Source organism: Elephantulus edwardii, unplaced genomic scaffold (assembly GCF_000299155.1).
Source record: "Elephantulus edwardii isolate Elephantulus edwardi_28Jun2011 unplaced genomic scaffold, EleEdw1.0 scaffold00036, whole genome shotgun sequence".
Lineage (NCBI taxonomy): Eukaryota > Metazoa > Chordata > Mammalia > Macroscelidea > Macroscelididae > Elephantulus > Elephantulus edwardii.
Window position 1 is genome coordinate 9,144,405 of NW_006399786.1, and position 12,018 is coordinate 9,156,422.

Genomic DNA, 12,018 nt, shown 5'->3' on the forward strand with positions numbered 1-12,018 from the left:
ATTATGGAGATTGATTTTGGAATTTAGATGCACTGTTGACAGCAGACTTTTTCAATGCAATTCATATTTTGATTTCCTGGCTGCTGGTACCATGATTTTTGCTTGTGGAGCCAAGCAAACTAAAGCTGTTTACAATCTCAATCTCTTCATCATCTATCATGATGTTGCCAATCGGCCCAGTGGTGAGAATCTTTGTTTTCTTGATGTTGAGCTTCAATCCATATTGAAGGCTGCAGTCCTTGACCTTCTGCAGCAAGTGTTTCAGGTCCTTCTCAGTTTCAGCAACCAGTGTTGTGTCATCTGCATAATGAATTGCTGATGAGTCTTCCTCCAATCCTGATGCCACATTTCTCCTCCAAGTCCAGCCTCCTAGATAATCTGTTCTGCATAGAGATTGAAAAGGTACAGAGACAGGACACATCCCTGGTACACACAATCTTCCCAATTTTGAAACATTTAGTGTTTCCTTGCTCTGTTCTGATGACTGCCTTTTGGTCCAAGCATAGGTTTCATATAAGCACAATCAAGTGTTCTGTGACTCCCATTCTTCTCAGAGTCAGCCACAGTTTGTTGTGATCCACATAGTCAAATGCCTTGCATAGTCAATGAAACACAGACAGACATTCCTCTCATACTCCTTGCTTTTAGCCAAGATCCATCTAACATTAGCTATAATACCCCTAGTACCATGGTCTATTCTAAACCCAGCCTACACTTCTGGTAGTTCTGTAGATGTGCTGTTCTAGTCATTTTTGGATAACCTTCAGCAGAATTTTGCTTGCATGTGATAACAATGATATTGTTTGATAATTTCTGCACCCTGTCAGGGCACCTTTCTTTGGAATGAGAACAAATATAGATCTCTTCCAGTCAGTTGGCAAGGTGATTATCCTCCAGATTTCTTGGCACAACTTGGTGAGCACTTTCAGAGCAGCATCTGTTTGTTGAAGTTTGTCAGTTGGTATGCCATCAATTCCTGGGGCCTTGTTTGTGGAACAGACAACATATTGAAACAAATGAGTCCACAAAGGGCTACAATAGCAGTTTCCTAGTATTTTTTTTACTAGTAGGAATATGATCACTTAACATGCAATTAAATAATGATCACTTATTTCATAATATGGAATAACTGGTTAATTATTTAGAAAAAAGAAAAAGCTATTTTCTTACCTCCTCAAGACTTTCACTGCTTTTTTATATCAATATAAATACTATATCAAAGATATTTTTTAAAAACATGAAGTAAAGAAATCTTAATTATATAACCGTAAAATTTTCTGGATGGCAAATAAAACTATACACACAAGAAAGACAAATTACTTAATTACGGGTGGGTGGGAGGAAAAATGACAATAAATAGCTTAGTGGTAAGGAATTGTGCTGCCAACACAAAGGTATGTGGTTCAAATGCACCAGCTGCTCCATGGAAAAAGACTGGCAATATCCTACCATGTGATTAACTTCTTCTGAAAACCTGCTGGAGGATCAGCTATAGAATGGTTCTGACTCGAATGTTTCTAATCAAAAACCCTCAAATATCAAACATTCCTGCAAATGGGTAAAAAGCACAAAGGTAATTAAGAGAATACTTTTACTAAGAAGTGTGTATGCATGACTATTTTTATAATTTTGGTAAGTACTGAAAAAAATGACCACATCAGGCTATTGAGACTGCTCTATATTTTGATGTGAAAAAACGGGTCTTTTTTCATGAATTTTTGCCCAATTGAATGACCTGTTATTCCCAGCATCATTTGAAATATTCATTTCATATCTAGTATATGTGTAAATTTGGGAAGCAGTAGTGGCATCCACTTCCTAAATAACACGCCTCTGTAAACTCTATGAACTTTGATAAACATCAATAGTTGTAGAGGGGCTTCAGGCCTTTTGTTCATAGGGTTGCTATGAGTCGTGCTCGACTTGAAGGCAATCAACAACAACAACAAAAGTGTAAATCAGCATGACATTTCTGGAGACTTCTTGGTATATTTAGGTATTAATATATAGATTATATATTTTGATTCTATAATTGCATTTGTAGAAGTTGAACTTACAAGAATAAATTGAAGCAAAGTATGCATCAGGATGCTTCTTAGTAACAGTGAAAAACTGTAGGCAAGGTAATCAGGAAGAGATTTGTCATATCATCGAACATTATCATTGATATCACATGCAAGCAAGATTCTGCTGAAAATTATCCAAAAATATTTGGAACAATATGTCAACAGAGAACTGTCAGATGTGCAGGCTGGATTTAGAAGAGGTCATGGTACTAGGGATATTATAGCTAATGTAAGATGGGTCTTGGCAGAAAGCAAAGAATACGAGAAGAATGTCTATCTGTGCTTCATTGACTATGCAAAGGCTTTTGACTGTGTGGGTCACAACAAGCTGTGGCTGACTCTGAGAAGAATGGGAATCCCAGAACATTTAATCGTGCTAATGAGAAATGTATACTTGGACCAAGAGACAGAGCAGGGAGACACTACATGGTTCAAAATCAAGAAAGGGGTCCATCAGGGATGTATTTTGTCTCAATACCTTTTCAATCTGTATGCAGAATAGATCATTCGAGACGCTGGGCTGTATGAGGAGGAATGTGGCATCAGGATTGGTGGAAGAATTGTCAACAACCTGTGTTATGCAGATGACACAACCCTGCTCGCTGAAACTGAGGAGGACCTGAAGCACTTGCTGCAGAAGGTCAAGGATTGCAGTCTTCAATTTGGATTGAAGCTCAATATCAAGAAAACAAAGATTCTCACCACTGGGCCAATTGGCAGCATCAGTATGGATGGTGAAGAGATTAAGATAGTTAACAGTTTTGGTTTGCTTGGCTCCACAGTCAACACTCTTGGTAACAGCAGCCAGGAAATCAGGAGACGAATTGCATTGGGAAAGTCAGGGATGAGGGATCTCTCAAGAGTACTGAAAAGCAATGACGTCAGGCTGGAGACTAAGGTGCGCCTGTTCCAGGCTATAGTCTTCACAATTCGTGCTATGCATCAGGGAGTTAGACAGTGAATAGGGATGATAGAGAATTGATGCATTTGAGCTGTGGTGCTGGAGAATTGTCTTGAATATACCATGGACTGCTAGGAGAACAAACAGGTTTGTCCTGGAGAGGGTGAAGTCAGAATGTTCCCTGGAGTCAAGGATTCTGAAGCTTTGTCTGACATACTCTGGGCATGTTGCAAGGAGGGACTGGTCCTTGGAGAGGGACATCATGTTTGGGAGAGTGGAGGGACAGCGCAGGAGGGGAAGACCCTCAATGAGATGGATCAATTCTGTGAGTGGAGTGGTGAGAATGAACGTGTTTGAGACAGTGAGGTTGGCACAGGATAGAACGGCGTTTAGGGCTCTTGTACATAGGGTTGCTATGAGTCGCAAATGACTTGATGGCACATAACAACAACAACATTTGGTACATAGATAAAAGCTTGACCAACAGCTGTTTTTACTAGCCAGTACAGGGCACTAGGCCATGTCAACTATCCAAATCATTAGACAAGATCAATAATAGATTGGCTGTAGAGGTGACTAAGGACAGTAGATCTATCTTGGAAGAAATACCGCAACTCAAATCTAAATGGATATATTCTGGACAAAGAATGCCTCTTATCTGGAATTGGGTTATCCTCTAATCCTCAAATTATCTACCTGCCAGCAAAGCCAATTAATTTGTCCACAAAAGGCTAATTCACTATGATTCAACCATATGCATAAAAATGATTCATATCTTTCACCATAGAGCTAAATCAAATTCTAATTATAATGCAGGTTCTATTTGTTAATGAGTAGCTTCTTTTAGACAAACGATGAGAATATCTATGAACACCACAAGTTTCTGAAATAAATTACTAACTTGGAAGAGAGGACAGAAGCAGTTGTTATGTACCATCGAGTTAGAATCAACTAACTCCTAACTAACCCTCCAATGGTCAGAGACAGTAAATAACATACTAGGAGACTGTCTCCCTCAGTAGCTGGTGAATTCAAACCGTGTGCCTCTGGCTTAGCGGCACAGCTCCTTACCACAAGACCACCAGAGATCCCTGAAGTAGGAGTGGGTAACCACAAAAATAGGATGCTTCCTGTGAAAAGAGGAGTTAAATGACAGAAGCATGAAAAGCAAAGAAAGCGTGCACGAGCAAAATCTCAGTCTAAATATGGCTATGATGCACAGTAAAAGTACAGAGAGTAGACCCTGAATAGAACTTCTTCATGGAAACAATAAAAGCGTGCTTAACGTGACCTCTGATGTTACTTGTAAAACATGCTGGCTGCTTTTTTACCTGACTCTAAGCCAAGCCTTTTCAAATCCTCTTGGTATGCTTTCAGGGCAGCTGCTTCCATTGCAGCAAACTCCTTTGATGCCTTTTCTTCTTCCTTTGCCTTGTCCAGGCTTTTCTGCTTAATCTTCATAAGAAATATAGAAAAGTGAAAATGAGATAAGAGAATCTGTATCACAGAAAAGACTGGCAAAGAATAACAATTTAAATTACCTCACTGATCCTTTTTGCCACATTTTCCTTATGAGTTTTTCCTTTTTCATGGAAGTCAATACTCTTGGGGGAAAAACAAAGATAAAGGAAAAGAAATATTTTTACAATAAAGCAAAAGGAATTGAAACAAAAACATGGGCAGAAAAGTAAAATATAGGCTAATTTCACCAGCAAATTGGCTTTTATCAGATGATAGGAAATAGAACTAAATTTTTTTTTTATTATGCTTTTTTGACTAGGTTTTCTAAAAGAAATCATGACCACATTAATGGAAAAACCCCAAAGTACTTTTGATGACTAATCTAGTGAATATGATTGTATTGAGGATTCAAACAAGACATAGAGCCAAAAAGGGCGGGGATAAGGTGGGCAGAGATGGTGGATTTGAGAAATACTTTCAGTATCAAATTATTCAGAAAATCTTATTGTTTCTTTGTCACATTAGGAAAAGGCATAAAGAACAGCTATCCTTAGACAGTTATTTCTCAAAACTGAGGGGGAAAAAATATATTCATCATCCAATGCTTCCATGTATTGTGGTAATTGTGCCAAATAGTGCAGCTCGTATGTACAACATTTTGGCTCTACCAAAGACAAAATCATTTAATCCTTGACCTAGCCAATTCCTTTTCTCTGAATTTACTCTGTAAGTTTAAATAATACTTATGCGTGTTGAAAATGCTCTATGAGTCTATTTACTGTACCCTCCCTTGTAACAGCAAAGACTGAGCACAACTCAACCATGTATTCCTAAGGGTCTAGTTTAAGAATCTACTGTCTGTTCCTACTGGCTGCTATAAAAAAGAACAAAGTAGCCATCTCTGCATTACAGAGCGAGGTCTGGGATATATCATTCAGTGAGAAAAGTTGAAATGTAGGACAGCACATGTAAGATGAGTGTGTTCATGGTTTTGGAGTAAGAATCTATACCAACATACATATAAAAACAATGGAAAACTAAACAAGAACATTTTAAAATGTGGTAATCTACAGAGGGTAAAGGAGCTCTGGAGGTGCAATGGGTTAAGAGTTGAGCTGCTATCACAATCCGTGTAACCATCATCGGCCCTGCACAGCTCTTCCACCACCACCATCTGCACAGCAGACAGTCCAGCTCCAGTCTCCCTATCCCCAGTGTGTTTTCTTATTAAAACTCAACATACAGCCCTATCTACTGTCTAAGAGGTAGGCTGGGGAGGGCCAAGGGTCTTGTCTGGCATCTACAGACAGCAAGCATGTTATCTAGGGTCTGTGCTCAGTCTGCATATTCCTCCCACTCGGCAGCTGAGGCACACAATGTTTTATGCTTACACGGGTCAATGCGCAAGTGAAGTGAGAAATGCTAGATGGTAAGCTTCACAAGGGCAGGGATCTGTTTGCTCTCTGATGCACCCCAAGTATTTGGAATAATATCTACTATGTAATAGGCACTCAATAAATGTTGAGATTTAAAAAAAAGAGAGAGCGTTCAGCTGCTAACTGATTGATAGCTCAAACCCACCAGTCACTTTTTAGGAGGAGGATGAGTATGTCTGCTTCCAAAAACATTTTATAGCCTTGGGAACTCTGTAAGGAGTTTATTTTATAATACCCTATAAGGCTGCTGAGTCAGAATTGAATCTTTGGGATCATTTGGTTTAGTATACAGAGAGTTATGGCAACTGGAGGGAGATATATACAGGTAAAGAAGTGAGAGTAATACCGATTTAAACAACCAGAAATGGTTCCTAGGTTATAGTATCTGGCTGTGGGCAATAAGAAATTCCTTGAAAACTGAAAAATAAGCTGTCAATCAAATCTCAGCTGAATTAGCTGGCTTATTCTGAAGGGCACTCTGTTGGTTTAATGGTAAGGAACAGTGCTGTCAACCCAAAGGTAAGTGTTTTAAATCCACCAGCTATTCCAGGAGAAAAAAGTGAGTAATCTCCTCCTGTGCAATTTGGTGCCCCTGAAAATCCACTAGAGGATCACCTATTGGTTAGTTCCATTGCTTCAGTACACAACAGTAATACTGTGAAGTAGTTCTCTTAACACTTGTAAAGAAAACCGAGACTTTGTAAACTCATCTTTCTAGAATTGATTACAACAACCAAAAATAGACCACTACCAAAGAATTTTGTTTCTTACCAAATGGTTTTTTGTTTTTTTTTTATGTCAAATTGGATCTGACTGGTACAGGAAGCGATTGTTCCTCCTTCTTCAGCAGTTCTTACCAAATGTTAAAGACAGGATTAGCAATCTCAAGAAAGGAGACTACCCTAGAGGGGAATTTATTTACTTTACATATCTCATAAAATACAATCCACTGCCTGAGTACGTCTAAGAGAGTGCCATATTCAGTACTTGCATGTGTTTTAAAGTTCAAGTACACAGTGCCAGGTATGATGACATGCATCCCTGGTGCCTTTAGATTTGTATATTAGAAGTAAAATATAGACTAAGAAATACAGTAATAATATTTTTAATAGTTACTTTTATTCTTTTTAATGTTCTCATCTGTAGCTACAAGGCTCTGAACCAAGTACGAATAGCAGGAAAACGAACAAGAAAAGCTTTGCTAGTAATTTTTCTTTACATTTTAAGGCATTTTCACTTTCTTTTGCATACTGCAGTATTACAAACGACTACAATGGAGACACTTCATAAACACTAACAAGATTATTTACCTAGTGACTCCTGGATGTGGCTAATGCACCACAGAGAAATAACTCTGTTTACTATACAATCAAATTTAGATTAATTAAAAGGGTAATATAGTTTTTAAACAGTAAGACAGCAAAAATATTTTGATGTTTTGAAAAAGTGAGAGCATACTGCTTTGTAAACTGTGATGTTAGACTGAAGAAGTATTTCCCATGAAAAAGATTACTAAAAACTCTAGTAGTAGAAATATCATACAGGTCTATTATCTGCTATCCAGCACTTGCAGTAATTACAGAATTTCTTTGGCTGTGACTTCCAGTAATCTGCCCTGAAAAAGAAAAAAAACAAAAAACAATCTTATTTATATGTATTTTTTTAAATGGTAAAGTTTTAAAAGTTTTACATCTGCTTAGAATTTGAAACACAAATCTTTGTAAGAGAATTTTAGCATATACAATCTCGTCTCATTTATATAAAGCAACAAATTAAAATTGTTGCCAACAGAATTTTAAAATTCTCTCGTTTTATCATAAAATTTCCTGAACAAGATAGCGATTAAAACATTTTCCACATTGACACCGTCATCAGTGCAAAAAAAAATCCCACGAGACAGACACCTCAGGAGACGATGTATCCTTTCCATTCTTTGACATCTTTCAAGTGAAAGGTTGCCTTAAATCAAGTTATAGCCAACAAAACAACAAAGTCTACGATTATTCTTGGTGGGAGACACTGGTTCCTCTAAGTCTTTATATCCTAAAAGATCTGGAAAAGGCAAGAGTCCTCTTGGGACAGCTGAGAAAAAGTCACTACGCTAGAAGGGCACGTCGGCGGAACTCAAGATTGGAGGGCGACACGGGCGGCAGAGTTCAAGTTTAAAGTTTCCCACTACCCCAGAGCCGAAGTGCTACGAAACCCGACAAGGGCACCTGCGAGCCCGCAGTGCACCGGGGGGGGGGGGGGGGAGAGGGGGGGAGTGACGCCCTGGGCCACACCGCGCCGCCCCGCCACCTCCCCCGGCCCGCAGCAGCTAGGCTTCCATTCGAGCCCCCATCCTCGGGGCGCCCCGCCAGGTGGCATTTCTACAGTGTCCAGGAATCGGCCTCCGGAGTCCGGTTCTGGTCCCGAGCGAGTTAAGAGCGCGTCCGTCACGCCCCGACCGCATAGAGGGGGGGGAGCATCGGCGGAGAAAGGGCTGCCCACACAAACAACAGCCCGGTTGTTCCGAGCCTGAGACCCAACTCACATGACTCTGCCCTCCGCTCCGCGAGTCGCCGCGGGGTCTGTCTCCAACTCGTGCCTTCCACGTTGGGTGCGCGGAGGCAAAGCCCGCAGCCAGGCCTACCCAAGCCGAGTCCCGGATCCCTCCCTGCTACCCCGCGACCAGCGTTCCACGGTTCCCAACTACGGGTGCCCAGACGACTCAATCCGCGTTCGAAATCGCCGCCTTGCCCCCTCCCCCTACAGGGGCGGTACTCCAGACCCAAGAGAGGTGGGGTCGGTATAAAGGAGTTGAGGTCAGTGAGAAGGGGCGAAAGCGCGACGGGAACTGTGCTGACTGGCCGGAGTCAGAGGCCTTAACTTTGCGCACCACCCCGACTTCTCTACTTTCTTGTATCAGGACACCCCCACTCTCCGTCTAGGCTCGCTGGCTCGTGGCCAGGGAGCTAACGCGCCGCCTCCACTCGGAACGCAAACAGCTGTTCCCAGAGACGTCGCCGCGCTCAACTTTGCCAACAAATCCGCACGTACTTTGACCAGTGGAGCAAGCCGGACCTGTGGGCTGGGGGCTGGTGGCAGAATTAAAAAAGAAAGGTGAAACTGCTGGTTTTGGGACCGCAAGTTACTTGCTTAGCCTTAGAACTTGACTTTGGTGGCGGGGCACTCTGCGCCCCCCTGCGACATCCGTGCGCTCGGCCAGGGCTAGCGCCCTCGTCCAGGGAGCGCGTGGACTGCTGCGGCTCGAGTGGCGTGCAGGCGCGGCGGGAGGAACCCAAGCAGTCAGAGCCCAAGCGGCGCGAGTAGCGGCTCTTTCACTTGTCAGGTGGGTCCCGGCTGTGCTCTCAGCAGCGCTTCCCATATGGTCTAGCGGTTAGGATTCCTGGTTTTCACCCAGGCGGCCCGGGTTCGACTCCCGGTATGGGAAAGTGTGTGTTTATTTTTGCGAAAAAGACTGGTTTTGGTGAAAGTTGGTTACACCTTTGATTCTGTTCTTTTGCCTGTGTGTTAGGGTTCAAGTAGTGAAACCTAGTGGCGTCGTGAGCTGCTGTCTTAGGAGTCGCAAGGTCTGCACACACCGGGTTGGTGGCGCCAATGCACTCAGGGTCCCTTCCCCTCTGGCCTTGAGCTCGGGGGTTGATCCTTTGGGAAAGAGTTTCACTTTCCCCAGTACTGTTCCTCCTCCGCCCTCCTTCAGCTCCAACACGTAGTTTTCCAGACGTTTTGGAGGTGATGATTAACTCCAGCCTCGAGTTCTCTCCTCCCAGCGCCCCCTCCGGACCCACCCTCCTCGGCAGTCTCCTCCCGACTTGTCCCTAATGACGCGGATGTGTTTGCCTCCTGGCGTTCCCAGGCCCACGCCTCGCTGTTGTCCCGTCCTCTTTGCGCCGGGTGTTTACGAGAACAATCCTCGTGCTCCGAACGCATCGCGTTCCTCAGCCGCTTCCCAAGGGACGCGCGCGCGGAGCGGCGGCAGTGCGCACGGGCGGCGTGGTGGGCCGGCCAGAGTCCGGGCGCGTTTGCCGCTCGGCGCGTCCACCCGTCCTGACCGCGTGTGCGTGCGTGCCGGCCGGCGGCCTCCGAGCCTTGGCCAGCCCCGAGGCCGGCCTGTGAGGTCATGCCAACTTGACATTCACACAAAAAAGTACCCAAGGCTTCCAGGACAGCTCTGAATGCGTATGGCTTAACAGGCTTCTTGGAGCAGGGCTTCTTTCCCCTTCTTTCTTCCAGTCTTAAAAAAGGATGATTTGTGATAGGTTTTTAAGGAAGAAAATGGACTTTTTTTTTGGAAAGTATGTTTTGAGCGCTGCAGATAGAAAATCCTGGGGTGGGGGTGGGGCTTGAAATAGAAAATTGGCAGAAGACTGAGGAGGGGCTGTTACAACAAAGTTTCACTGTATTTTTAAATATAGAAGCCCTGTGTTTTATCACAAAGAAGGGGCAGCTGTGTCAGCATACGAGCTGTAAATGAAAACAAAAGCACTATCTTAAGTACAAGCTGAATTTAGCAAATAGGGTTAACTGTATGATGTTTAGTCTATTGGGCCTCCGAGCAAATGAAGGAAAAAGTGACTCTTGTGGATCTGTTTCTGGTCAGTGCCAATACTTCGGAGCTGATTTTTTGTTTCTGTACAGTGCCAAACTGGTCTTCATATTTTTAACTACAAGTTTTGGGATAATCTTCTAGAGTTATTCATGTTTAAATATTTATTAGCGTTCAGTTATTTTTATCTATATCTATCTGTCTAAACATATATGTATATTATACACACACACATTGTTGATTGCCGTTGAGTGGAGCACGACTCTTACTAACCCTATGAACAAAAGACCTGAAGCCTTTATAACTATCGTTTTTTCTGAGTTCATACAGTTTCCAGAGGCATGTTGTTTTGAAGTGGATTCCACTCCTGCATCCAAGTTACATAAAATAGATGTTCCAAGTTATCTTCAGTTCAAATATTTGACCGTGTGCTCCATCCTGGCCACCATCAACAAGCTTTCTGAAACTTAGATATTAAATTTCTTCATTTTAGGACATAGTGGATAAAATGCTGGGTAGGATATTTTGGTGACTGATTGTGTGACCTTGTGGAGTGCTCTCTCCTCTGCTGAGTTTAAAGCTATAAATTCTTGATATCACTCACAAACTTTAAGACACAAGAAATATTGAGCAACCTTTGAATACGTTTTATTTAAATGAAGAATGGTGTTACATATCACTGTTAAGGCAACAGTTACTATAGAATTAAGTCTGACTCTAGAAGAAAGTCTGGCTTAGTTGTTTCTGGAGTGGGCTGAAATCTTGACCCTGCATTTTGTGATGACTTATACCAAAAAGGTCGTTATTTTCATGTAAGTTATTGGTGATTGTAAATCTATCTTTGCCTTGGAATCAGAACCAATTCATAGTTGAGGCTTCAGTTGGTTTTCAGAGGCAGAAAGTCACTCAGGTGGAGATTGCCCATCTGTCTCCCAAGGAGCAGCTGGTGGTTTTGAAGTGCTGGTGTTGTGTTGGTAGTCCAATTCCCTCCCCACTAGGCCACTGGAGCCTCATTGGTTATAAATCTCTCAATTGTTACTGCTGTAACTAACTCATAACTGACCCATTCGAGGGCTGTAAAATTATACTATTTTTCTCCCTCAGAGCAGACTGATTGTAAATAGTCTTACTAAATGCTTTGGGGACAAAGCAAGGGGAATAATCAGGCAATTGCATCAAGGTGCAGACTTAGAAACAGTTGTGTACAGGTTGGAATATGATAAGACACTGTAAAGTATAGAAATGGGAGCAGAGAGAGGAGGAATCTTTTCTGCTCAGGAATGGACTGGCGAGGTCATGGAGGAAAGAGTGTTTGTGCTAGACCTTGCAGAACTGGTTGGATTTCTCCTAGGGAATGTGAGTCATAAAGGTGGGGTGGAGGGAACAGATAGGAGGCTGGAGACTAGTCTGGTTTGGCAGGATAACAGGGTGGCTGGAGGGAAAGCCTTGGAAGTGCAAGCTGGGAGATAGAAAGGAATTTGACTTGATTGTGTACAGTGATAGCCTTGTTTAAGGGAGTGTGACATTTTGTTACTTAAATGTAAGAAACGTTTTTTTGTCTCTTCGGAAAACCAAAAAGGAGCAGTAGTATGTGAAAAACATTTT

The 12,018-nt window shown here is 42.4% G+C and overlaps 1 protein-coding gene and 1 non-coding gene across 2 annotated transcripts in view; one reads left to right on the forward strand and one right to left on the reverse strand.

Annotated features, from left to right (window-relative positions):
* WBP4 (WW domain binding protein 4) overlaps positions 1-8,231 on the reverse strand; it is a 27,216-nt gene extending 18,985 nt beyond the window's left edge. The window contains exons 1-4 of the mRNA XM_006884619.1: positions 8,044-8,231; positions 7,407-7,479; positions 4,509-4,571; positions 4,299-4,422 (exon numbers count right to left, since the gene is read on the reverse strand). Coding sequence (XP_006884681.1) covers positions 4,299-4,422; positions 4,509-4,571; positions 7,407-7,479; positions 8,044-8,231 — 448 coding nt within the window. The remainder of the gene's footprint in view (positions 1-4,298; positions 4,423-4,508; positions 4,572-7,406; positions 7,480-8,043) is intronic.
* A 994-nt stretch (positions 8,232-9,225) lies between these two features.
* On the forward strand, positions 9,226-9,297 carry TRNAE-UUC. The gene has a single exon. It is a non-coding gene; the product is annotated as a tRNA-Glu (tRNA).
* The last annotated feature ends 2,721 nt before the right edge of the window (positions 9,298-12,018 follow it).